Genomic DNA, 26,086 nt, shown 5'->3' on the forward strand with positions numbered 1-26,086 from the left:
TGAGAAGCAGCTGCAGGACAATGGAAATGACGTGAATTTTGAAGTGAAAATATCTAGAGGCTTTATGATACATACCACTTGTCAGTTGTATGATTGCGAGCTTCCCTGAGCCTCAATTTCCTCATTGTGAAACAGTAGGATGAAGGTAATACAGAGTTATATGAAATATTGAAGGTGGAGGTGACTTTGTATAGAATAGAAAGATGGCGACATTAGTCATTGCTCTGTGTCTCTTCCAAGGGCCCTGAGCATCTGGTGTCAGGAGCACAGAATTTTACTTCCCCAATCCCGGTCTTCACCCCTGCCTTCTAAATCACCCTCTCTCTTTCAAGGTCTCAGTCACACCCTGGCTCCTCCCTGAAGGCCAGCTCGGCCTCCTGGGCACCTCTGATTGTGCCCTGCATGTACCGTGCACTAGCTATCAGGTGTTATTTACACATATTGCCTCCCGTCCGCTTCTGTGTTGCGGTCCTGAGTGGCCAAATATACTTACTTATTTTACTTGTTTGTGATCGTCTCCAACTCACCTATACCTGTAAATAAAGCAATGGTGTCTCTCACCTCTTTGCAGCCTAAAAAAGCAACTCAGAATGTGGAGTGGGATAGTCTGCAAATCACCTATCACTTAAGGTGATGGCCCAGAGAGGTGGAATTACCTGCCCAAAGTGACCTAGCTCCAGCGGTAGGGTTGGTACTGGAAGCCAGCCTCCTTGATGCCAGTGACACTCTCAGTGGGGGTGGAGGTACAAAGGGGGCCTGATTTTGCAAATCATGCATGTCCCTCCCAGGGGTGACTGGTGGCTGTGTGTAACAAGATAATGATAAATGTTTCCGATGGGGACTGCTGTGCTGGGGAAAGATTTGGAGGCAAGAAAAGTGTCAAGAGCCCTGGGGGCAGTGGGCTTTGGGCCAGGCTGATCTAGGCTTTCTCTGCTGCTGCCCTCACCAGCTGCATGATTCCAAGTGACTTCACTCCACTGTAGTCAGAAATGCTTTTAGAGCCCATGTGTGCCAGGCACACTCAGTGGAGATCAGGATACAATCAGGTCCTCGCTTGGGTTACATTATAATCTACTGTGCAGTGTTTCTGAGAGAAGAACTGAGGGTTTCTTAAATCTCCTCCGAGCCTCAGTTTCCTTATCTGTACAAGAAGGATAATCTCTACCTTTTAGGGAAGTTCAGAAGAAAACATGTGAAAATGCAGGGGCAGCAGCAGGATAGGGGGCCCAGCAGGAAGAAATTGTCCAAGAGGTCACCGAGAGGCCAGCCCCTGTTTCCTGCCCCTGTGGGCCCTGCTGCAGCTTCTTATGTCCAATGGATGAAACTAATTAAGGAATGTCCCTATCACCTAGGTCCAGCCTCCTTCGGGAATGGTTGGGGACAGAGTCTCAACCGGGGCAGAATGTCCAGGATGCATCCTGGGATAATTAAAGAGGGTACAAAAATTAGAAACACAACTTTTTGAAATAGTGCAAACTGTTAAGTGCCTCTCCTTCCAGACCAGGTCCAGTTCCACCCCTACGCAGTGCAGGGTCACTCCTGCCACTGGGCAGGGCAGCCTGAGTCCTGCTGCCAGCCATTTGCACCCACTACCCGCTTCAGCCACAGAGATGGGAGGGCCAGGAGGGCCAGCAGGGCCAGCGTGGAGGGCAGGAGGCTTCTTGGGAACTCAGTCATAGATCTCAGTCTTCACATATGCCTGTCTAACCTGAGGGCCCTTTTGTGGACTGCCCACCCAGGTGCCAGCAATTTAAGCTCTAGACCTAGTCTTCAATCCTGAGGACCGGGAAGGCTCCTCTTGCTACCTGTCATGTAACTTTGAGTCTCTCAAATAGAAGGGAGAGACAGAAGATCCCACTTCTCTGTGTGAGGAGCCCCACGCACTTAAGGGTTCACAAGCAGGTGAGTCTTTTCAAAAAGAAAGATTCCCCTTTTTCTCCGAGCGAAAAGGGCCTAGCCTAGAGCACACAACTGGACAAGTGGTACACAGGCTGCATTTTGGCTTCTACTCTGTCCTCATCCAGAGACTTTTGTGCAGTGCACAACCCATACAACATGGTAGCCCTAGTCGCAGGTATTTATTGCATACTCCCTGTGAGCTGACACCATGCTAGGCACAAGGGACACAGCAACTTGATGCCCAGTGACACTCTCAGTGTGGGTGGAGGTGCAAAGGGAAATTGGTTTTGCAAGTCATGCATGTCTCTCCCAGGGTGACTAGTTGCTGTGTGTAACAAGATAATGATAAATGTTTCTGATGGGGACTGCTCCGCTAGGGAAAGACTTGAAGACAGGGCAAACATCGAGAGCCATGGGGGCAGTGAGCTTTGGACCAGGCTGATCTAGGCAGGAGCAAGACAAGACATAATTCCTGTGCTAATAGATCGCACATGCTAGTGGGAGATACTTACTACAAACAGGCCAGCCTATGATCAAAACAATATAGGGTGAGATCAATGCTGTGAAGTAAAAGAGTGGGATGTGGTGATAGGGAGGGACAGGCTTGGGGGAGGGATTTAATTTAGATTGGAAGGTTAGAGATGGACTCCTTGGTCAGACTTCAGGTGTGAGGTGGAGCCGGCCATGCAAAAAGCAGGTGGAGGTAGGGGTGGGCGGTTTGGGAGGAAAAGTTAGGAGCTGGAAGCTGGACCAAGGAAAGAGCCCAAGCTGTTTGAGAAGCAGGGAGCTCAGTGACTGCAGGTGAGCAAAGGAAGGATTGGGGGCGATATCAGACAGATGAGCAGGATCAAGCTAGGCAAGCTGCAGAGAGTCTGAATTTTGCTCCAAGTGTGGTGGGAGCCACTGGCATTTCTGAGCCATTAGGTGGAGAAGAGGAGGGAGGAAGAGAGAGGGGAGAATGAAGAGGCAAGGGAGCAGATGAGAGCAGCAGAGGGGGAACCACCTGCAGCAGGTCCAGGCAATAACCATGGGCACAGCCATAGGATGGATGGGCCGATGGATGGAGGAGGGATAGATGAACAGGGCCCACATCTCAGTGGACTGCGGATTCGAGTGAGTTTGATCGGTTGTGCTCTTTGGAGCAGAATGGAACCACACCTCTCCCTCTGCCTCCTACAACAGGTCAGTTCATCGCTTCTCCCTTCCATGGGGGTAAATAGACAGGAGTGCTCCTTTGTGGACTAATCAGAGTAATTTGTGTTTGCAGTTCAACGTTAAAAAATCCACGGAACCTGTTCAGCCCCGTGCCCTCCTCAAGTTCCCAGACATCTATGGACCCAGGCCAGCTGTGACGGCTCCAGAGGTCATCAACTATGCAGACTACTCACTGAGGTCCACGGAGGAGCCCACTGCACCTGCCAGCCCCCAACCCCCGAATGACAGTCGCCTCAAGAGGCAGGTCACAGAGGAGCTGTTCATCCTCCCTCAGAATGGTAGGGGTCTCCTGCCCCCTGCACTTCCATGGGCAGCACTCCAGTGGGGCTTGTCAATGTCTCTGTAGATGCTGTATGTGACCTGATGAGGAGGCTGAGTGCCCCAGCATTTGGCGCCGGCCAAGCAGGTGGGCACTAGGCCTCGGAATCATGATCCTTCCTTCCTGACAACGTGTTGCCATAGCACTTCTCCCCCAGGCTGCCAACTTTCCACTGGGAAATGGAGTCCCTTTCAAGTCATATGTGTGCAACTATAAGAGAGGATAAAGAGCCATGGTTAAAACCATGGGCTTCAGAGTCATGGGTTTAATTTGCTGCCCTTTCATATACTTGCTATGTGGCATGGGTCATGCTGTAACTCCATGAACCTCAGTTTCCTCATCCATAAAATGGGACTAGACTATTATCTGTCTGGTAGGGGAGTTGTAAAGTGTAGATAAAATAACGCACATAAAATGCTTAATTCAGGGCCTGGCACAAAAGAGGTAACAAAAAACGTATTGGATTTTTTGTTGTTTTTTTGAGTTAAGGTCCCAAGCAATTTTTTTTTTTTTTTTTTTGAGACGGAGTCTCGCTCTGTCGCCCAGGCTGGAGTGCAGTGGCCAGATCTCAGCTCACTGCAAGCTCCGCCTCCCGGGTTCACGCCATTCTCCTGCCTCAGCCTCCCGAGTAGCTGGGACCACAGGCGCCGCCACCTCGCCCGGCTAATTTTTTGTGTTTTTAGTAGAGACGGGGTTTCGCCGTGTTAGCCAGGATGGTCTCGATCTCCTGACCTTGTGATCCGCCCGTCTCGGCCTCCCAAAGTGCTGGGATTACAGGCTTGAGCCACCGCGCCCGGCCAATTTTTTTTTTTTTTGAGCTGGGGTCTTGCTCTGTCTCCCAGGCTGGAATTCAGTGGCATGATCATGGGCCATTGCAGGCTCAATCTCCCAGGCTCCAGTGATCCTCTCACCTTGGCCTCCTGAGTAGCTAGGACTACAGGTGCATGCCACCACACCCAGATAATTTTTGCTTATTTTTTTGTAGACATGAAATCTCACTATGTGGCCCAGGCCGGTCTCAAATTAACAGGCTCAAGTGGTCTTCTTGCCTTGGCCTCTCGAAGTGCTGGGGTTACAGGCATGAGCCATCACACCCAGCTAAAACATATCGTTACTATTTCTACTCTCCTTTTCATCAGCATCAACATCAAGAGTGCAGAACCTTTAGGTGTACCATGCTGCGGCTGGGCACTGGGGAAGATATGGGAAGAAGAGATACAGTTGTCCCTGACCCAAAGAATATGTAGGCCTTTTAGAAAGACAAAACATAAAGCAGGGAGAATGGATTGTTGTGTAGTCTCTGTTTTGTTTTGTGTGGTTGGTGAGGGAGCCAGTGGACACAGATGCCGCCTAATGGACTGTGACATTGACCCCATGTGTTGTCTTGGTGTGGCCACTGTGATTCTGCACACAGCTGGGAAGACTTGGATTTGGGTTTCTGGCATAGGTGATAGAGATGGGAAAGGTGTAATCAGGAAAGCAGAACCCCAGTGTGGGTGGCAGTGACGATTTTGCCTTTCTTAACAGGTGTGGTGGAGGATGTCTGTGTCATGGAGACCTGGAATCCAGAAAAGGCTGCCAGTTGGAACCAGGCCCCCAAACTCCACTACTGCCTGGACTATGACCGTCAGAAGGCTGAATTGTTTGTGACTAGCCTGGAAGGTACTGCTCTTATTTGACTCTCGTGGGCTTCTGTGTGTCTGTCTCCCCTGGAGGAGCTGTGCAGACAGGATGGATCATCCACAGCTGGAGGGAGCACAGGATTAGGACTCTAACAACCAGGCCCTGGAACACATGGAGCTTAGACACAAAGATTTCCCACATCCCCAACCCCAACAGTCCAAAGTGGGGATTCCTGGTTAACAAACATTTTTTCTCCAAATGGTGATTCAAGGACCAGGCTCCTTCCAGCTGTGGCTCCATAACCCCCTCTTTGTCATCTGTATCCTTGCCATCTGTATCTGGCAGATGGAAGGAGAAAGAGAAGGAGAGGGCACGATCATTCCTTAACAGCCTTTACCTGGACTTGGTGGACGTCACTTCCACTTGCATCCCATTGGCTATAACTCCGTCACATGAGCACACCCAACTGCAAAGCAGGCTGGGAAATGTGGGTTGGTGGGTGCCCAGGAAGGAAAGGCAATGAGTTTGGGGTGAAGAGCTAGCCATCTCTGCCGTAGATGAATTTGAAATTGGACAGGGCTTTGCGCTGTACACAGAGGGTGTTCCGAATGGTCAGAAAAATTTCTACAATCTAAGAGCCAAGCAGCCTAAGGGTGGCAGGATGTCCTTGGTTTCTCTACCCTGACAGTTCACTTTAAGGACAGTAAATAAAGCTAAGACTTTGCAAAGAAATCAGGGCTAGCAATGGGGTCAGATAAATTGGAATTTTATATATAATTATATTTTCTTTTTCCTTGTGTTATCTTATTATTATTAAACTCTTTTTCCTTGTATTAACTTTTAAGATTTTAAAGCACCTTCCTCCTATACTTTATTGTGTTTGGTCTTCACACTAGTGCGTTTTACAGATTAGGAAACTGAGGTCTGGCAAGTCATATGACTTGTCAAAGATGACTGCATCTAACTGGTGACAGAGCCAGGACTAAGTAGTCCCTTGAAGTTCAGTGGAAAGCTCTTGCTATTAAGACATATAGCCTCAGTTCTTCATCTTCTCTTCCTGTGAAATGTCAGCTACCACTTTCCAAATGATCACTGAAGAGCCAGTCAGAAAAGCACCAAAGGTGTAAATTTCTGGGCAGATCCACACATTGTGAAGCTTTGAAAACACCAAGGGGCCGGGCGCGGTGGCTCAAGCCTGTAATCCCAGCACTTTGGGAGGCCGAGACGGGCGGATCACGAGGTCAGGAGATCGAGACCATCCTGGCTAACACCGTGAAACCCCGTCTCTACTAAAAATACAAAAAACTAGCCGGGCGAGGTGGCGGGCGCCTGTAGTCCCAGCTACTCCGGAGGCTGAGGCAGGAGAATGGCGTAAACCCGGGAGGCGGAGCTTGCAGTGAGCTGAGATCCGGCCACTGCACTCCAGCCCGGGCTACAGAGCAAGACTCCGTCTCAAAAAAAAAAAAAAAAAAAAGAAAACACCAAGGTTCAGAACATAAAGCCACACTCACTCATGAGGTAAGAGCCAAGTGATTCGCATGGAAAGTGGTTACATGGTGACTATTTAAAGTTCAGAACAAACAGTTATGTGTCAGCAGCACCACTAGTAAAGGCCCCCAGCGGCAAGTCCTGGCACCTTGGCACATTTTCAGAATCCGGAGTTCAGGGGGCTCCAGGAAATGCCAAGTCTTGTCCCTGTTCTCCAAGAAAGAGAATCAGCATGTGCTGATTCTCAAATGATCTATTTCTAAATGTCTCAGTGAAAGGCGATTCCCTGGTGCCCGGCATGGTCAGCCTTTCAGACACCCAAGGTCACATCATTAAGTTGGATTCCACAGCCCTAAGCAAGGCATTCTTCTGCCCCCTCCACTTGTCCTCAGGAAGTCCCATGCCTGTGTTGTTCTCCTTGCCTGCAGCTGTGACCAGCAACCATGATGGAGGCTGTGACTGCTATGTCCAAGGGAGTGTGGCCAATAGGACTGGCTCTGTGGAGGCGCAGACAGCCCTAAAGAAGCGGCAGCTGCACACCACCTGGGAGGAGGGCCTGGTGCTCCCCCTGGCGGAGGAGGAGCTCCCCACAGCCACCCTGACGCTAACCTTGAGGACCTGCGACCGCTTCTCCCGCCACAGTGTAGCAGGGGAGCTCTGCCTGGGCCTGGATGGGACATCTGTGCCTCTAGGGGCTGCCCAGTGGGGTGAGCTGAAGACTTCAGCGAAGGTAGGGTTACCCCTGGGTTAGAAAGGTAAAACTTGCCAGTGCAGCTTGGGATGGCAGAACCCGATGTCCTCCCAGCAACTCTAGGCCAAGTCTTAGGGAACAAGCCTCAGAGACCTCCCTGGCTTGGGGCTGGAAGGGAGGTTGGAGTCTTGAATGGAGCAGAGGGCTAGAGGAGACCCATGGCCCAGGATCTGGGATCCCTAGTGTCTGCTCCTAGTCTTGGCTCTAACTTGCCATGCAAAGACTCTCTCTGCCATCGTGGAAAATGCCGTGCTGCGTGTGTTACCTTTACTGCTATGAAGTATTGTCCCCATTTCAATCCAGTTATACTCTGTGCGTTCCTACTATGTGCCAGACACTGCAGGGCATTCTACCTTCCTTCCTTTGTGCAGGTGAGCATGAAGCGGGGAAAGGTGGAGCTCCACCACTCAGGAGTGTACAGACTAGGGGACAAATTGGCACAGACAAATGATGATGATATCTGACATATTCCACTCTGAGCCATGGAAGAGCAACCTAACCAATGTGCTCTGATAAAGAATTCTAGAAGGCCCCGTGTGTTGGGCTCTGAAGGAGCAATCAGGGCTGGGGGCAGGCCCAGAGCCCGGTGATCCACGCAATCCCCAGACTGAGGATGATTTCCCCATATCTGCTGTTGGGGGGCCATGAGTGGGAAAGAAGGGTCTTCTGAGATGCCGCAGCCCTCAAGAGAGGGGACCTTTGGGGAGCAAATCATTGTTCCCCATGGGCCAAGACAGCAAGGGGGTCTGGGAAGGTCAGGGCTACAAGATGGTATGTAGTTGCTTAGGCCCCTGGGTCAAAGCCTCATGTAAGGGCCTGCACTGTGGTGCCTTGAGGGAACTTTCTAGGTGACTAGTCTCTCAGCCAGATGGGCAGTGCTAAACTGATCTAAAGACTGTATAAGCTGCATAGCCCCAAATAGGTATTATTAGGCACTTTCCAGAAAATGTTTGCCATCCCTCGTGCTAAAGCAAAGAGAAAAATACTGATTAAGGCACTATTTTTTTTTTTTTTGAGACAGAGTCTCGCTTTGTTGCCAGGCTGGAGTGCAGTGGTGTGATCTCAGCTCACTGCAACCTCTGCCGCCTGGGTTCAAGTGATTCTCGTGCCTCAGCCTCCCGAGTAGTTGGGATTACAGGCACACGCCACTACACCCAGCTAATTTTTGTATTTTTAGTAGAGACAGGGTTTCACCATGTTGACCAGGATGGTCTTGATCTCCTGACCTTGTGATCTACCCACCTCGGCCTCTCAAAGTCCTAGGATTACAGGTGTGAGCCACCGCGCCAGGCCAAGGGCACTATTTTTTAATGCTCACCATGTATCAGTTGCTATGCTTAGGACTCTACCTGAGTGCTGCCACTCCCCAAATCAACCAGATGAGAGAGACACCATGACTATCCACCTTACAGGTGAGGAAACTGATGGTCATAGTAGTTCAGGAATCCACACAGGGTCCCACAGCCAGGAAACAGCAGACCTTGAGGCTGAGTTGGTCTGACTCGAAATCCTGTGCTATCTCATTACTTGCCGTGAAAGCCACCTGACAAGTATGAGGTGTGGCCAGCAGGCACCTTTCCTAATAGACACCCAGACTGCAGGAGGGAAGAGTACATTTCACCCACTGCCTGCTCCTCTTTTTGCTATGATTTCCTCCTTGCTCCATTTTTTCCTCTTTCCCAGGCTCAGAAAATTGACAGAAAAATCACAGCCACTCTCAGATGGAACTCAGCTGTTCCAAAGCCCACTCTCTAGTTAGTGTGTGATTTGGGACTTCTGTGGAATCACAGATGGGGATCCTGGGAGAAGGAATCAATACTTAGGATTATTAAACTAGTAAACTAGCTTTCTCTCGAGATGCAGAGACTCCCCTGCTGGGCTCTGAGACTTGGTACAGCCCCCAAAGGGCAGAAATCCAGCCAATCTAGGAAGAAGTCTCAGGCACCTAGCAGCTTCTCTCACTGCCCCCTAGAAGAGCAGCCATCATTCACTCATTCATTCATTCTGCAAATACCTTGCCCAGTTTCTACCATGTGCCAGGCACTGTGCCAAGAACTAGGGACACAGCAACAGTAATTAAGATGAAGTCCTGACCTCATAGCTCATCCTAACAATTATCATACTTTCTGTAGCTGTCTCTGTTCTGCAAATACATACTCACAACTGCTTTGATCACTGACCTGTTTACTACAAATGTGAACAACCTCAGAGGGTGGCATGGAGTTAGAAGTAGGAGGTGAACTTCTGGGTGTATAGGGCAGGAGAAAGCTGGAAGTCCAGGCCAGGGATCCCCTCGCCCCAGCTAGAGGGTGTGGGCTGATGGGCTGATTTGAACAAGGTGAGTGGAGCCCTCAGTCATTGCAGCCCAGATGTTTTTCTTCTCTAAGCCAGAATGGGTTAACAGACATGCCCACAGTGCCCAGTTCTAGCTGGAATATACTCAGCCAAAAGTGCCATGTGCATCAAGAGGGACTCACAGGGCAACCCACTCCAAGGGCAGTCTTTTAAAATTATTATTATACTTTAAGTTCTAGGATACATGTGCAGAACGTGTAGGTTTGATACATAGGTATACATATGCCATGTTGGTTTGCTGCACTCATCAACTAGTCATCTATATTATGTATTTCTCCTAACGCTATCCCTCCCCCAGCCCCCCACCACCTGACATGCCCTGGCATGTGATGTTCCCTGCCTTGTGTCCAAGAGATCTCATTGTTCAATTCCCACCTAAGAGTGAGAACATGTGGTGTTTGGTTTTCTGTCCTTGTGATACTTTACTGAGAATGATGGTTTACAGCTTCATCCATGTGCCTGCAAAGGACATGAACTCATCCTTTTTTATGGCTGCATAGTATTCCATGGTGTATAAGTGCCACGTTTTCTTTATGCAGTCTATCATTGATGGACATTTGGGTTGGTTCCAAGTCTGCTATTGTGAATAGTGCTGCAATTAACATATGTGTGCATGTGTCTTTATGGTAGCATGATTTATAATCCTTTGGGTATATACCCAGTAATAGGATCACTGGGTCAAATGGTATTTCTAGTTCTAGATCCTTGAGGAATCGCCACACTGTCTTCCACAATGGTTGAACTAGTTTACACTCCAACCAACCGTGTAAAAGCGTTCCTATTTCTCCACATCCTCTCCAGCCTCTGTTGTTTCCTGACTTTAATGATCGCCATTCTAACTGGCGTGAGATGGTATCTCTTTGTGGTTTTGATTTGTATTTCTCTAATAACCAGTGATGATGAGCATTTTTTCATATGTCTGTTAGCTACATAAATGTCTTCTTTTGAGAAGTGTCTGTTCATATCCTTTGCCCACTTTTTGATGGGATTGTTTTTTTTTTTTTTTTTCTTGTAAATTTGTTTACGTTCTTTGTAGATTCTGGATATTAACCTCCAAGGGCAGTCTTGCATGGTTCACTGAGACCTGAGAGAAAGAAAACCAGGGAAAACCAGGGAAAGGAAGAAGAAAGAAAGGATTACTTTAGTCCGCAAGTATTTTCAGCAGCAGTGCCCAGGGAGCAGGTGCTGTTGAAATTGTCTGGCTACGTGCAGCTGGTTAGGCTAGTCAAACCTCACCCTATGCAAAAGTGAAGATCCCTGCAGAGGCCAACAGGTGCTGACTCCTCTCACCTGGTCTGCAGGGAGCAGAGGACTCAAGTCTGGTCACCCTGTGGCTATAGCCCGGGCTACCTGTGGCCCTCTAATAATCGACCATGAGCCAGGAGGCTGGTGCCCATCCCAACTCTATGGACATCTCTCTGGGTGCCTGGTACAAGTCCCTGGGCCTCAGTTCCTTCACTGTGAAATGAGAGGGTTGGGAAGGGCTGCCAACTGAGAAAGCTGGAGAGCCATGGATTCAGGAGTTAGGTTTTGCTATCAGACTGGACCTCCTTTCCAAGGCTTGGTTTTGCCACTTCCTGCCTATGTGACCTCTGGCAACGATGTTTCCTTTCTGCATCTCAGGTTCTTATGTTAAAATGGGAACAAAATCAGTAGCCCTCTCGGGGTTGTCGTCAAGATTATAAATGGGATGTGCTACCCTTTTTTCACAAATGTTTATTGTGTGCCCACTGTGTCCCAGGTGCTGGGGTTGCATAGTGTGAACAGAGGCCACAGTGGCGCTTACTTTCTAGTGGGATGGACAATGTAATTGCATCTCACACACAATGTTTAGTAAGTGTTAGCTGCTATCATTCGTTTCATCACCAAGATCCTTTGAGGCTCCCAAATCATTTCTTCATATGACCAGTCCCTCAAAACTTGTGGAATCATTGGGGTCATGCAGAAATGGAGGCTTAGAAAAGTTAAGTAACTTACCCAAGATCACAATGGTAGGATTGGAACTTGGATCCAGTTAATCTGGTATAGAGTCTATGCTCGCAGCATTACTCTTGTTCTGGATTAGTAATAATTGTTGTTTTGACTGTTGTCATTAGAATTGTAATTTATGACCTTTACTAAGAACTTGCTATATGCATTTTCTCACTTCATCCTCTGATATCTATATTTCTTCATAGCATTTAATGCTGCCCAATGTGACATATTTAATCACTTCCTGTCTGTCTTCCCCATGCGACTGCAAGCTTCCTTGAGGCTGATTGTGTTGAGTTCATGGCTTTAATTATGGCGTCTGGAATACAGTAGGTGCATTACATATGCTTGCTGAATGATTGAATCCAGAGAGGTCACAGTGAGCAAAGAAAAACTGATTTCAGCCCTTCTGAGTGCCTGGTCCAGGATGGATGAACAGACATCCTGGGTGTGACAGGAGGGGAGGAAGCTTAGGAAGCCATGGTGGCTGTTAGCCAGGGCCCCAGCCTGGTACCAGACCTCACTGAATTACCCTCATTGCACAGCTGGGAAAGAGGGACAAACCTGGAGGGAAGGGGCACAGGACTGAAAGCTGTGACATCTGGAGAGACAAGCTTCCATGGGCCCTTCCCCCACTCCCACTCCCCACTCTCCATCTTGGCACAGCAGGCCACACATCTGCCTCTTCTTTGGAATTTCGAGGGAAGGGCATCTTCTTCCTGCTCAACAGAGGAGGCTCCTGACCTTCAGCTGATCCCTGCCCACACACTCCCTTCTCTTTCCTGCCAGGTCTCCCCAGAGCTTGGATTGCAACCAAACACCCACCTCCTGGGAGGTGTCTTTTGGTGGTTCTTGTCCCTTGATGGATTTGTTGAAATTCAAAACAAACTCTTGTAGGAATTTCAGGAGAATTACTCTAAAGCTGCATGCAGGGATACATGTGTTTGTTTGGATGCCTCACAGGGCATCACCTCCTTTGAGGTGTGGTTATTGCCAGTTGCCTCTGGGCATGATCTATCGTCATATGCCCCAGCACTTCATTGACATTACTGGTCCCTCTGTCGATGAAGCAACCTCCTGGAGCTGGAAGGAACTATCTTTTCAAACCAAGTAATGAATTATAACTCTCCGGCCGCCCCAGGAACCTGATGGGCCCATGCAGGGATTCTGAAACTGTTCTCTGAGGCCCTAGAGGACAGAGGTGTCCCAGGAGCTTGGGGGTGGTGGAAGGTGAAGGGTAATGGGGAATTCTGGCCTCCTTCCCCCTGCTGCATTCTGAGTAGCATTTCTTTGCTCTGTTTTGTATGTTGGATTTGACTATATGGTATGTGAAAAATCACATTTGGAGGCAAACAAAGAAATTGCTATTGAAGAGCATGCCACATAGAATTCCTCTGTGCCTTGCTCTCTTCTGCAAGGGTGGAGACCCCAGAATTGATGGGTAAATGGTTTCGAGGATGCCTGTTGGATGCAAATCCAGCATGATCCCAGCTTCAGCATTTGTTGCTGGGTCAGAAGCCGTCCCCAGGTGAGACTCCCGTCCTGTGTCTCCTGTTCTGTTTCAGGAGCCATCTGCAGGAGCTGGAGAGGTCCTTCTATCCATCAGCTACCTCCCAGCTGCCAACCGCCTCCTGGTGGTGCTGATTAAAGCCAAGAACCTCCACTCTAACCAGTCCAAGGAGCTCCTGGGGAAGGGTGAGTGAGACGTGAGAGGATGGCCAAGGCCCCTCCAGTTACCGGGAGTGTGTGCTGAGGGAGGTGGTGCCTGGGAGGAAATGGTCACAGGTAAGCAGGAAGGTGGAATATGAGCACATCTACAGAGCCATACTCAGCTGTGTTCTTCACCCTAAGTTCACAAACTGATTTTCAAGGACACACTCACTTCTTCGAGTTCACATCCATTTACTCTTGGGCCAATCCCATCCATTAGGACCCAAGTGTGAGCCACCTGGGGGTCCCTTCCTTGGAGATCCACTATGAGAACCATCAGCCCTAACCACAGAGCACAAGAAACCAAGGGTCAGACTATAGCCTTGGAGTGAAGGGCCTGGGCTGTTGGGAAAACTTGGCCCAGCCTTTGTCAACCACATCTGGCTGGACCCACCTTTCAGGCAGCTGTCAGGAAGCCCAGGTTCTTCCCCTCCTGTCTGAACTCACCACCACTGCACTCCCCCCACCCACCCCAGTCTCTTCTCTCTTCTCAGCCTTTTGCCAACTGCCACCCTCATACCAGCTGAGTGTGGGTGATGGCAGAAGGTGTGTGGGTACGTGGGCTGAGGCCTGAGGTTTCAGGCATCTGTGCCCCATATACCCAAATAAGATTTTCTTCAACACCCCGGAAGCCTCAGTTTTTCCTTATGGATACCCCAGCCCAGGTTCAGCATCTTGGAGACCAAAGCAAGCTCTCCAATATGAGCAGGAAAGCATCCTCGGCTAGCCAGATAATACCTGGACTGGCAGCCACATGCTCCTAACAAGATATAAATAAGTCTCTATTTATAGCAGTGTGCAAATAAAGAATTGCCACTGCATTCTGAATTTCAAGCAAAAGACTTGGGGCTAATGAAATCAGAAGAGTTGGTCTTGCTGGCAGTTTCCTGAGTCAAAGGTCAAAGTTCAATGCTTTTATTCTCATTCCCTTTAGACAATTCTTTGCTTCTTGCTTTCTTTTATAGCTCCTGTCAGGACAATTACAGTACAACACTTCCTCTCTCAACTATCTCTGCAAAAATAACAAACTAACCTCCCAGGGGTGATAATTACAGCATTAAATACAAGTAACAATTATTCTCACATTAGCTTTGGAAACCCTAAGTAATCCAGTCCAGCCTTGTGATGTGACATGAAAGATCACCTGGTGACCTGTTTGTGGATTTCCTCGGGGCCAGCTCTCTTGGTGCAGTGTCCTGAGTTTGGAGGAGCATGCAGTAACAGGCAGTCTGCCTTCATCCCTCTTCCATAGGAAGTTGGGGGTCTTCAAATAAAACTTTAAAAAGTACGGATCAGAAGAATTCAACCAACCAGCAGGGGATCTCCTATTTTAATAACAGACAAAATTGCTTAGACCAAGAATCAAGGGGATGAAGACTTGGGGGCTGGCTTCATTTTTCTGGTCTGAGTTTAAAATCCAGCTGCAGGACCCCTGAGCTATTGTCATGGACCTGGTTTGATGTGGGGATATGAAGTCATGTAGCAAAGGGTGGTTCCCTCTTGGTACTCTAACATGCCCCAATCACAGGCCACCCAGTGGTCAGCCTTATATATCGTGGTATTGGCTGTTTCCTACACTTTAGTGCAAGTTCTATAGGGGCAAGAACTTCTGCTGTATCCCCACGTCTAGACCAGTGCCTGCCATAGGGTGGGCACTTAATATTTGTTGAATGAATGCATGGCCCAGTGGGGGAGCAGAGAATAATCTCCAATGCAAGGAAGTGAAAGTATCCTGGATCGACTCCTAGAATTACAGCTTGTCCAGATGGGATGCTTTCCTGCTGTTACAGCAGAGCCTTCTATGGTCACATAGACTTGGGACCTGTGCTGGGGTATCCAGAAGGAAAAACTGAGCCCTCTAGGATGTTGGGTATATGGGGCACAGATGTCCAAACTCTTGAGTTAGAGATATCATCTTTCTAGCACCAGGAGGGAGCTTTGTCCTGGGCCCTGCCAGATCCTAGAAACTCACTCTTGGCCCTTCTCTCTGTCTCTTTTTCCCCTCTGCCCCTCCCCAGATGTCTCTGTCAAGGTGACCTTGAAGCACCAGGCTCGGAAGCTGAAGAAGAAGCAGACTAAACGAGCCAAGCACAAGATCAACCCCGTGTGGAACGAGATGATCATGTTTGAGCTGCCCGACGACCTGCTGCAGGCCTCCAGTGTGGAGCTGGAAGTGCTAGGCCAGGACGAGTCAGGGCAAAGCTGTGCGCTTGGCCACTGCAGCCTGGGCCTGCACACTTCGGGCTCTGAGCGCAGCCACTGGGAGGAGATGCTCAAAAACCCTCGCCGGCAGATTGCCATGTGGCACCAGCTGCACCTGTAAACAGCTGCCTGGCCACCTCCCTTCTTGGACAGCCCTGACCCGTCCTCTGCAACCTGCTCTCTGTGCCCCTTCCTCATTCTGACACCCAGAAGACAGTGACAGATGTGTTTGCAAGGCTAGGATGGCTCTCTCATCATACTCCTGTTTCTAAAAAATAAGCAAGACAGAGCAGGACAGTGTGTGGAAATGGAATATGCGGGTCATACTAAGGAATGCATTTTGCTCATCTGTGTTATTGAAAGAGATGCTTATCAAATACAGTTCCTATGCCTGTTTTATAGGTGGGGTTAGGCCAGATGCAGAGAAAGCTAAATGTGGGAATCATGGATGCAAAGAAGAATTTGGCTTTTCGAAAAACAAGCATTTCAAAAATGATGAAGGAAGTGAAAGTATCCTGGATCAACTCCTAGAGTTAGAGGTTGCCCAGGTGGAAACAAACCTTAGCCAGCGTTCAATCAAGCTCACCACGCAGGGCAGTCACCTGGCAGTTCTCAAACTTTAGCATGTGAAGAGTCACCAGCAGATTCCTGGGCTCACCTGGAGACATTCCTAGTGGGTATTCCTGGTCGAAGCCCAGGAGCCTTCATTTTTAACAAGCTGATGTAGAGGGTGGAGCACTGTACTTGGAGAAATTCCTTCTACAACATTCCACACAGGTTTTCGGCCACAGTCCTTGATGGAGTCCCAAAACTATGGTGCAGCCAGTTCCAGTGCTGGACACCTCAACCATCAGTGTGCAATCTGGGGCCTCGGCTTTTTTATTTAATTATTTTAATTCTTAATACTTTAATTTGTGCATTTCATAAGGCCCCTGCTCTTGGACTGAATTTTGTGCTTTTTATTGAAGAATTTTATTGTTTTTATCTTAAAATCAGTTTCTATTGTCCTTGGGGAGACCATCCCTAACAAAGTACAGGTGGGATCTCCTGTGAGTCATTGGCTGGTTTCTGATTGCTAGGTGTCACACCCACCAGCATCACCAAAGTGACTCTCTGAGATAGACCGGTCCCTTCTCAGTGTTCAGTCACTTCAGGAGGAATTTAGTTATTGACTTAGTCTATGACATCTGGCTACATGTAGGCAGAGAAGAAAGACAATTTTAAAAAGGAAATCAGGTCTTTTGCAACTATGCCTCCCTCTGTTTTCACTTGAGTGGGTAAATGTGTTTTCACTTGAATGGGTAAATAACCAGCAGCTAGGTTTTGAATTCCTACCTGTTATTCTAAACAGATGTCCACGTTGTTAATTAAATCTAAATTATGAGCCTTGCTGAGTGGATACAGTACTTACCCCTGAACCAGGATTCCTGGGTTCTGTTGTTGACATTGCCCTTCAGAACCTGTTTGGCCAGCTGTATAAGATAGGACTAATGACTAGGAAGCCTACCCCAATGAATGATATAATTGATGAAATAGTGTTCAAAACCTGTAGGCACTCCCTGGCTAAAAACAAACTCTGAGGCCACCAGCAGATCATCTTTAAGCTAAGTTACTATTTTTTTTTTTTTTTTTTTTAGATGGAGTTTTGCTCTTTGTTGCCCAGGCTGGAGTGCAGTGGCACGATCTCGGCTCACTGCAACCTCTGCCTTCCAAGTTCAAGTGATTCTCCTGTCTCAGCCTCCCGGGTAGCTGGGATTACAGGCACCCACCAACATGACCGGCTAATTTTTGTACTTTTAGTAGAGACGGGGTTTCACCATGTTGGCCAGGCTGGTCTTCAACTCCAGACCTCAGGTGATCTACCTGCCTCGGCCTCCCAAAGTACTGGGATTACAAGTGTGAGCCACCATGCCCAGCCTATTTTTCACTTTAATTTGGCAGCTGAGAATGCCCAGAAAGTGCCGGAAGCATCGTGGTATTTCCAGAACCGTGGATTCTGCCTTTGGACCCCTCTCTATTAACATTAAAACTCTGGGCTTTCAGATGTCACCCTAATCCACTGCCCTAAGACAGAATTCCTAGACAAGATGGGTAAGGGCTTCATTCCTTCAACAAGTCAAGTTATACTTGGCCTCTCCCTGAGAATCTGAGCAGGAACCTTATAACCTTATGGTCATTATTTTTTCTTTCTGTACAGACATAGAAAAGCATTAGAAATAACTTCTACCCATCCTCTGAAAAAAAAAAAAAAACAGAAAAAATATCGAATCCCTCTTTCATGGGAAGTCTTTTGGATAATTGGAAACCTTCATCATGAGGTTGACCAGCACCTGCCAAGTGTTGTTTAGGAAAGCACTTGTTAGTGGTTTTCTATAATATGTTTTAGAGATCTCTTCACCATACTGGTTTCTTCTCTTTGGTTGGTATGGCTAAGAGAAAACAAAACATTTCCTACAAGCTGAAAGCTGACGAGCATTCTCTTCTTGGTAACATCTACTACTCCAATCTAGAAAAGTTGGATTCTAGACTAAAAATCAGGAAACATGGCTCCTTATAAATTGATGCAGCTGCGTTATAGTACCATCAAAGGAATTTCAGGTGGGCTGGGCGGGGCCCCTGATCCCAGAGTTATCAACTCCACCCATCATCATTCGGTCATGAAGCATCCTTTCATTCTTCTTCTTTTTCTTCTCCTCCTTCTCCTTCTTCTTCTTTTTTATCTCCAAGTTTTAGTCTTCCAGAATCCAAATTAAAGGTTGCCCCTGATGGGAGCCAGGTTCCACTACAGAACATCTTAGATGTCAGCCTTGAACTCACTTAGCAGGGATTACAGAAATGAGATACATTTTGAAGGAGAGTTGTCTGTTATGTTCACTGTATTCTAAGTGCCTGGGATAAAGCTGTCTCATGGGTGCTCCACATGTATTTGTTGAGTTAATTAATGAATTAAGAATGCCTGGCGGAGTAGGCAGAAAAAGACACTGCAAATGGCATACAAATTAGAGTCCTAGCTGAGTTCTCAATGGTAAAGGCATCAGATGTCTCAGCAGTCAGGCCAGAAATTCATGACATTGAGTATTACTATTTGCCTAATGACAATTCATTGCTCTCCATGTAAATGTAATCAACAGATGAAGAGAATATAATTGCTCTGCTTTTCCACTGAAACTCCATCTTAGTGCATTTTAAATTACCCAGAGATGTCAAACTGCCAAATCAAAATATTTCAGTAGTCTTTACATCAGCTTACCTTGTACCAGAAACATTGACAATTTACTATCAAATTATAGTAATTGAGCCTGTGTGAAAGCATCTCATCATTTTTTAAAGGAACACCTTGTGCGATGCCAGTGAGCATTTCTAAAAAGGGTGTGAGACAGAGGTGAAAATAAGATAAGAGACCATTTCAGAATGCACCGTTGCCCAAAAAGGTGATCTGGTTCTTTCTTCAGAGATTTCTGAAGTAGAAAATAGGAGTCCGCCCTCATTAATCTGTGACTCCACCTCTTGCATCAAATCAATATCTATTTGTTGAGCACTTATTGATTAAGACCTTGCATATGTCTGTCCGTTTTGATTTGAGATATAACTTTTTGTGTGGGTTGAATGACAAGTCACCCCAAACACAGCTGGGCACAGAGAGTCAGCTAGGAGACCAGTTATTCAGGGTCCATTTCTCTTGGATGTAAAAGAGTCCTGGGTGAAAGGTGGCTGTAGCCTAAACCAACTAGTCCTTGTGATTTGTTTCTGCCCTCTGTGTTTCCTGTTGTCAAATGCTAAGTGTGTGTTTTTGCAGTCATGAACTAAAGCACAAAAAGACGCATGAGACATTGTAGTCATATGTCTGGTGTGACACTTTGGAGCAAAAACCTTGCAGTGGTAAATAAAAAATTTCCAACAGGGTCAGCTGCCTGGTGTTTTATTTATTCTTTCCCTTTTTACCTAATATTTCGGCATGTAAAATGCAGAAGAAATCATCTGATAAGCACTTATGAACCACTGCCATGTTTAATAAAACTTGACAACTACAATTGAAGTACCCTCAGTGCCCTTTACTCAGAAGACCATGACCTTGGATTTGGGGTTTATCATCCCAGGCATTCCCTTATACATTTACTACATGTCTCTGTAAACCCTGAGTTCCATAAAGTGTTTTTAAACTTCATTTAAATTGTATCACACTATTTTCACTCAACATTAAATATTTCCATTTCATCTGTGCAGACACATGCAGCTCTAGTTTATTTCCTTTTTCACTGATGTATGATATTCCATTGTATGGATATGCCACAGTCCTATGTGGTTGATGTATATCTACATGTTTCTTTCACTTTTTTTTTTTTTTTTTTTTTTTACTGTTACAAAAAATGCTGCTATGACATTCCTCTGTATGTCTCCTTGTGCACTTTGTGAGTTTCTCTAAGATATATACCCAGGAGTGAGTGGAACCACTCATAGAGTGAGTCATAGAGTACTCTGTGCGTGTGCATGTATGTGTACCTTGGTGGCCTTGCTTGAGTACTGAATCAAAGAGGCTACATACAATTAGGAATGCCAAGGTTGGATGAGGCTTTTCAGGGATTTGGCTTCATTGCTGGGGAGAAAAATTAGGTGGAAACTAGTAACTCCTCTTTCTTTAACATTCCCCAAAGAAATACTCTATCAATGGAAGGATCTAGCAGCAGCCAGTGGTACTCATGAACTCCTGGTGGCAAGCAGGGACAAGGGGACTCCTGGAGTCCTGTAATCCTAAGTCTTCCTGGTGGCCACTACAGCCCTGCCCTCTGGAGGAAGAGGGATTAAGCAAGGGGCAGAGCCTGAATTGCAAAGCTAGTAGAAAATTAGCCAGGTCACACAGAATTAAAATAGAAGGTTCTTAAATAGGATAAACAATCCATAAAGAAAGCCATGAGATGTCTTTGCTTTCCACGTCTGCATATAATTCCTTATTTTATATTATGTATGCACATACATTATATTTTAATGGCAACTAGCATTTTAATTTTCATAATGAAATAGGATTGGTGGGTTTTATCCCACATAGCCAAATGTTATGCAGACTATGTTTCACAGGTAACTATGAATATGGCCCACCTGAGCCCAAAACTCATACTTAAGAGTCTAGATTGATATAAAAGAGAAATGGAAGAGGGAAACAGAGTTCATGAGTCACTGTATACAAGGCCTTTCCGTTGAAATGCTTCAAATAACAAGCACTGTTCCTGCGTATGAAATTGACTCATGTCTAGAGCATTGCATCAGGAGCTGGGAATCTGCAACCCGACTTGGCTTTGTGACTGACCACCTTCACGGCCCTGGGTAAGTCACTTACCTCTGGGCCTCAGTTTCCACAACTGTAAAATGAATTTGGACCAAATGATCACTAAGGCTCCTTCCAGCTTTAACATTTTTGATTCTGTGACCTAAACTGTCAGCAACTTTTTTTTTTTTTTTTTTTTTTTTTTTTTTTTTTTTTTTTTTTTAGACAAAGTCTGGCTCTGTCACCCAGGTCCCAGGTCAGAGTGCAGTGGATAATCTAGGCTCACTACATCGTCGACCTCCCAGGCTCAAGCAATCCTCCCACCTTAGCCTCCTTAGTAGCTGGGATCACAGGCATATGACACCACACCCGGGTAATTTTTTGTATTTTTTTGTAGAGATGGGATTTTGCTACATTTTGCCCAGGCTGATCTCAAACTCCTGGACTCAGGTGATCCACTCACTTTGGCCTCCAAAAGTACTGGGATTACAGGTGTGAGTCACCACACCCAGTCAACAACTTACTTTTTACACATACCTTTAGCCTCCTATCTTGTGCATAAAACAAATTAAACCCACATACATGTGTACTTGCTCTCCCTGCCCCATGCCTGCCTGGTAATGCCCCTCTGGGATCTCCTGAAAGTCCCTCCTGACAGCTACTCACTCCTCTAGACAACCTGCAATGGCACCTGATGCTTCAATCAGCCTCTTCTCATTTGCTTAATTGCTAATGGGGCTGGTGGTAATTTTCCATCCAAGAGTTTCATTTTTTTTTTTTTTTAGAGCCAGTTGGAAGCATCACCATTTCAGGAGGTCTGAACTCTAGCATCTGTTCTGTCTCCCTCCTGAGGCAGACGCCTGGCAAGGATAAAGCCAGAGTATGTGGCTGTGGATGGATTTAGGGAGCTGGGCATTTTCTTAGTCCACGTGTTGGAGAACTGTCCCCTTGCTCCCCTTCCTCATCTCCTGCAGGTGAGCCAGCACAGATGGCCCCTGGCAGGGACCTCAGCAGCTTCTCCAAGCCAGAGAAGAAGACCCCTACTTTGGAGGAGGATGGGAGGAAGCCAGGCTTTCTCCCAGGTAGGCACCTCCATCTCTAGAAGCCAGACGTTGCCATGGAAACTGAGCTACTGGTGGCCACTGTGTGATTTGGCCCCTGTGCTTGCTCATCCTCAGCCAGATTTGGTCTCCTGTCAATGCAGCCTATCCATGCTAGGGCATATAATTCCCCAGCTCAGTTTCCCAGCACCCTTTCGTGGTATTTCAGGACAGCCTGTTGACGAGTGATGACAGAAATCCTGTTTCAGAAACCCAGGGATTCCAACCAGGGACAAGCAAGGAGGAACCTGCTTTTCTAACCAGAACAAACAGAACCTCTCCGAAGTTCCTTTCTCCTTGAGGGCCAGGTGAGATGAGCTGCAGGAAGCAGAACAAGGTGCCCTGAGGATCTCTCTGAGAGGGGAATGGTGATTCCCATTTAGGTAGAGGCATCCATGCCAGTTGAAGGTGTAAATGACTCTATTAAAAGTCACCCGGGCAGCCCCAGGGATTCAGGGTGAAAGAGAATGGCAGTAGGAATCCTTGATGCTTCCTAGCACCTCACTCACCCTTATCTTAGAGGTCATAATGAGGATAATGATAATCAGCACCTAATAAACCATGGCTCTGGGCTAAGCGCCGAAGAGATAGAATAGGATAAGTGACTCGTCCAAGGTCCCATAGGTTGAAAGCAGCACAGCAGGATTTGAATCTGGGGCTGCCTAACCCTAAAAGGTCCAGACTCTGGGGTACAGCAGCAGCCCAGGGTCTTTATTGGAAGATCACTTACATGCATCGGCAGTAGCTTAAAAATGCTACCTGGAACCATGAACTCTGAGAATCATCAAGCTGGAAGGAGCTGGAAAAGTTCTCTTTCATACAGGAACTAGGAGACACCTGACTGGATTGGGTGGAACATTGTCCAAGGGGCAAGAGCAAGTTGGAATGGAGGGGAACTCAAGTGAGTACCATGGGAACAACCTCCAGCATTGTGGAGTAGTGGCCAGATCAAGGTTAGATGTAAGCAGAGGTCAGGTGCAAGGTCTTTCTGATCAAGGAAGGAAACCAAGCTAGAGAGACAGGCAACATGGAAGAACCTAGGACCTCAGCTGTGACCAATACAGCATTGCAGGGGTTGCACTTCTATCAGGAGTGGCTTAAGTTCATTCATTCCTCCAATACCCACTGATTAAGTGCCCACTATGTAGCTTTTCCCTTGTGGGCATTACAATGTGGAAGAGGAAGACGGACATAAAACAATCTCTGTTTCTCTCTCTCTCTCTCTCTCTCTCTCTCTCTTTCACACACACACACACACACACACACACACACACACACACACACACACACACAGTGATTACACAGTTTAGAGAGGCTGGATTTTAGATGAGGCTGCGTTTTAGATGAGACCTGAAAGAGAAGAGTTCAGTCATGCAACCATCTGGGGAAAGCTATCTCAGGCAGAGGGCCCATGGCATCAGAGGATCCCAAGGTAGAAAAGAGCTTAGTGAGTTGAAGGCAGTGTGGCTGGAGCCCAATGCAGGGGAGGACAAGATGAGGCTGGGAGGTAGGCAGGGCTGCACTGTGCAGGGCAGATGGGTCATAATTAGGAGTTTGGATTGAATTCTAAGGGCAGTGGGAAACCAGTGGAGGGTGTTAGGCAGAGAAGATGTCATGACTGAATCTATGTTTTAAAAGATCATTCTAGAAATTGTTTCATGGTAGCCTTTCAGGTCTTCAGGCAGCTGGTCATTCTCCTGAGTCCTCTCTGGGTTGAATTCAACTCGCCCTTGAATCCTGGGGAAGAAGGGACAGGAGAAGCTGGGGAGAAGAGGGAGGAAGGGAATGGAATAGACTTCAGCCCCTTATCACTTTCTACAAGCCCCAGTTTGGGGAGACCAACTTCATGGTGAAGTGCAAATGGGGAGACTTTCCTTCCCTTGCTTCCTGGTGATGAAATCATTAACATGTTCCAGATACTGCTGCAAAGGGTGTGGGGCTGAACCTGGTTCACTTGGGCTGATTGGACATGGACAGCTATGTCTCTTTGCTCCTTCTTTCCCTACACCTCCTTTGGGAAGAAGAAAACTAGACCATTCCATGGGGTCTGTAGAGTGGCTTTCACAACAGGAGGCCTCTGAGTGATCAACCACGGGAAGGAAGCGTTCAAGGGCTGGGAGGAAAATGGTAAGACAGAGGTTAAGAAAAAGGAACAAGGCAGGCTCCTGAAAGGAAGACAAATGGGCAGGGCAGGGAAACAGGAGTAGGAGGACCGAGCAGCTCGGGAGGAAAAAATTAAAACATAGTGTGCGTCTTCACTGGATTTATGCTCATCTTTGTAAAACGATGTGGGGAAAGCATCACTCATCACCCCTATACCAGTGCCAGTGACAAACCATTGAGGAAAGACCCTTCTCCAGGGACCAGGTCTGCAAGTAGAGAACCATGCCAGGCAGTCTGAGGGAGAATGAGAACAACAGTTTATCTGCAAGAGCCCTGTGTGCTGCCTCCAGGAGATTCTTGTGGGATGAATGCATATGGGGGCAGAGAGATTTATTTTAAACGGTTTCGGTCACACCTCTTTTGGCCTGCCTGGTGGGCGAGGCACGTAGGTTACTTGCTGGAAGGAGACTCTAATGGGGGAACAATGAGAGCAGCAAGAAGGGGCTAGTGGCCTCTTCTAGTTCCTTCCAACCTGGCAGCAGGCAGACTCCTATCCTGACACCTGAGCCCTTGTGGTGGGGCCCGTTCTGAGTCAACCAGAGCACAGGCCGGGGATAGAGGTAAGGAGGCAGCAATTCGACCATGGTGAGTAAATTTAAATGCTTTTATTAACAATCTTCTTACATTACAAGGATAATATGACAAAAAGAAAGTTTCTGCGTACATATTATGATAAACCAACATAGCTCTATTTGTATCCAGTGTTCTAGGTCCCGTCACACAGGTACTATAAAGCGTAGTCTGCAAAATAATAACATCAAGAGGTTTGTTTTTTTAAAGAAAGAAAGTATTAACATATTAATATGTGATAATAGACTCCTAGGTATTTCCCCCCACCCCCACTTATTTTTCCTTTGTGATTGACATGAAAACGGTTCAGCAGCGTGGGGGTGGAGAGGAGAGAGACGGGGGCTGAAATAGACGGAATCAGACTGCTGGTTCTTCCGGAGAGACAAAAGTGAAGACTGAGGGGTGCCCGAGGGCAGCCTGGCCTTTGTCTTTTGGTGAGCAGTATTGTGACCGCTGTCCCCCTCTGGACGGAGGGCTCGGTCCCTTGGTGCCCCTGGCGTGCTCTCTCTCTGAGGTACAGTGCATTGTGGGATTGCTACCTGGGGATGCCCATCCCCTGGCCGTGGGTCTGGTCCACAGCAGTGGGAAGAAGGCTCGGCCCGGCCTGGTCTCTCTTGAGCCAGGTACTGCAGAGTGTCCCAAGACCCAGTTGGCAGCTAGCTGTGGCTCAAGGAGGTGGGCATTGGCAGAACAGACCCGCCCTGGGCTGCAAGTGGAGGGGTGGGCCTGCTGGAGACTGAGGTACTTGTAGGATGGTGGGGAAGAGCAAGACAGGGGCAGAGGAGGCTCAGGATGGCAGCAAATGCCCCTTCGGACCCCAAAGACGGAAGGCTGGTCTGGAGAGAGGGAGCATGTAGCTGCCTGTGCTCCATCACCGGGTGCCTGGTCAGGCCCTCTCTCCTACCTCCAGGAGGAAAAAAACAGAGAGAGGAAACTGGGAGCAAATGGGCTTCTGGGTCCCGTCAGGGCTGCACAAGCCCTCCGTCATGTTGCCAGCTTGCACCGGTGCCCCCGCGTGGCCCCCAGACATCCCTGCCTGGCCCGGGCTGGGAGCTGGTGATAAACCCAGGGAGGCGCCCTCCCCAACAAAAGTGGATGAGCTTGGGGCATCCCGGCTCAGCCTCTGCCTCAAGTTACAGAATGCGAACAGTGTACGTGAACTAAACCTGCCTGTTACGGCGGGGGTGGGGTAGGGGGCCACCGGGCCTCTGTGAGGGAGGGGAAACAGCGTTGTCCTGAGTACAGCCAGCAGCAGCTGCTGCGCGGAGCGGGCTGGGCCCAAGCCCTGCTTCTGGACTGGAGTTGCCATTGAATTTATGAGTGTGCGGATATGTCTCTCCCACCGTCTCCTGCTAGCTGATGCCACCTGCCCTGGCCAGAAAGCCTGTGGATGGTGGGCAGCGCTGCCTGGCGATGCTCACGCTGCCCGCGTCCTCTCCCCGAAAGTGGTTGAGCAGGTG

General features: G+C 47.9%; 1 protein-coding gene across 1 annotated transcript in view; it reads left to right on the plus strand.

Annotated features, from left to right (window-relative positions):
- Window positions 1–19,436, plus strand: part of SYT13 (synaptotagmin 13) — a 47,009-nt gene extending 27,573 nt beyond the window's left edge. Inside the window, exons 2-6 of the mRNA XM_015114405.3 lie at window positions 3,167–3,392; window positions 4,961–5,095; window positions 6,973–7,274; window positions 13,187–13,316; window positions 15,350–19,436. Coding sequence (XP_014969891.2) covers window positions 3,167–3,392; window positions 4,961–5,095; window positions 6,973–7,274; window positions 13,187–13,316; window positions 15,350–15,654 — 1,098 coding nt within the window. The 3' untranslated portion in view covers window positions 15,655–19,436. The remainder of the gene's footprint in view (window positions 1–3,166; window positions 3,393–4,960; window positions 5,096–6,972; window positions 7,275–13,186; window positions 13,317–15,349) is intronic.
- Window positions 19,437–26,086: the final 6,650 nt, after the last annotated feature.

This window comes from Macaca mulatta, chromosome 14 (assembly GCF_049350105.2).
Source record: "Macaca mulatta isolate MMU2019108-1 chromosome 14, T2T-MMU8v2.0, whole genome shotgun sequence".
Lineage (NCBI taxonomy): Eukaryota > Metazoa > Chordata > Mammalia > Primates > Cercopithecidae > Macaca > Macaca mulatta.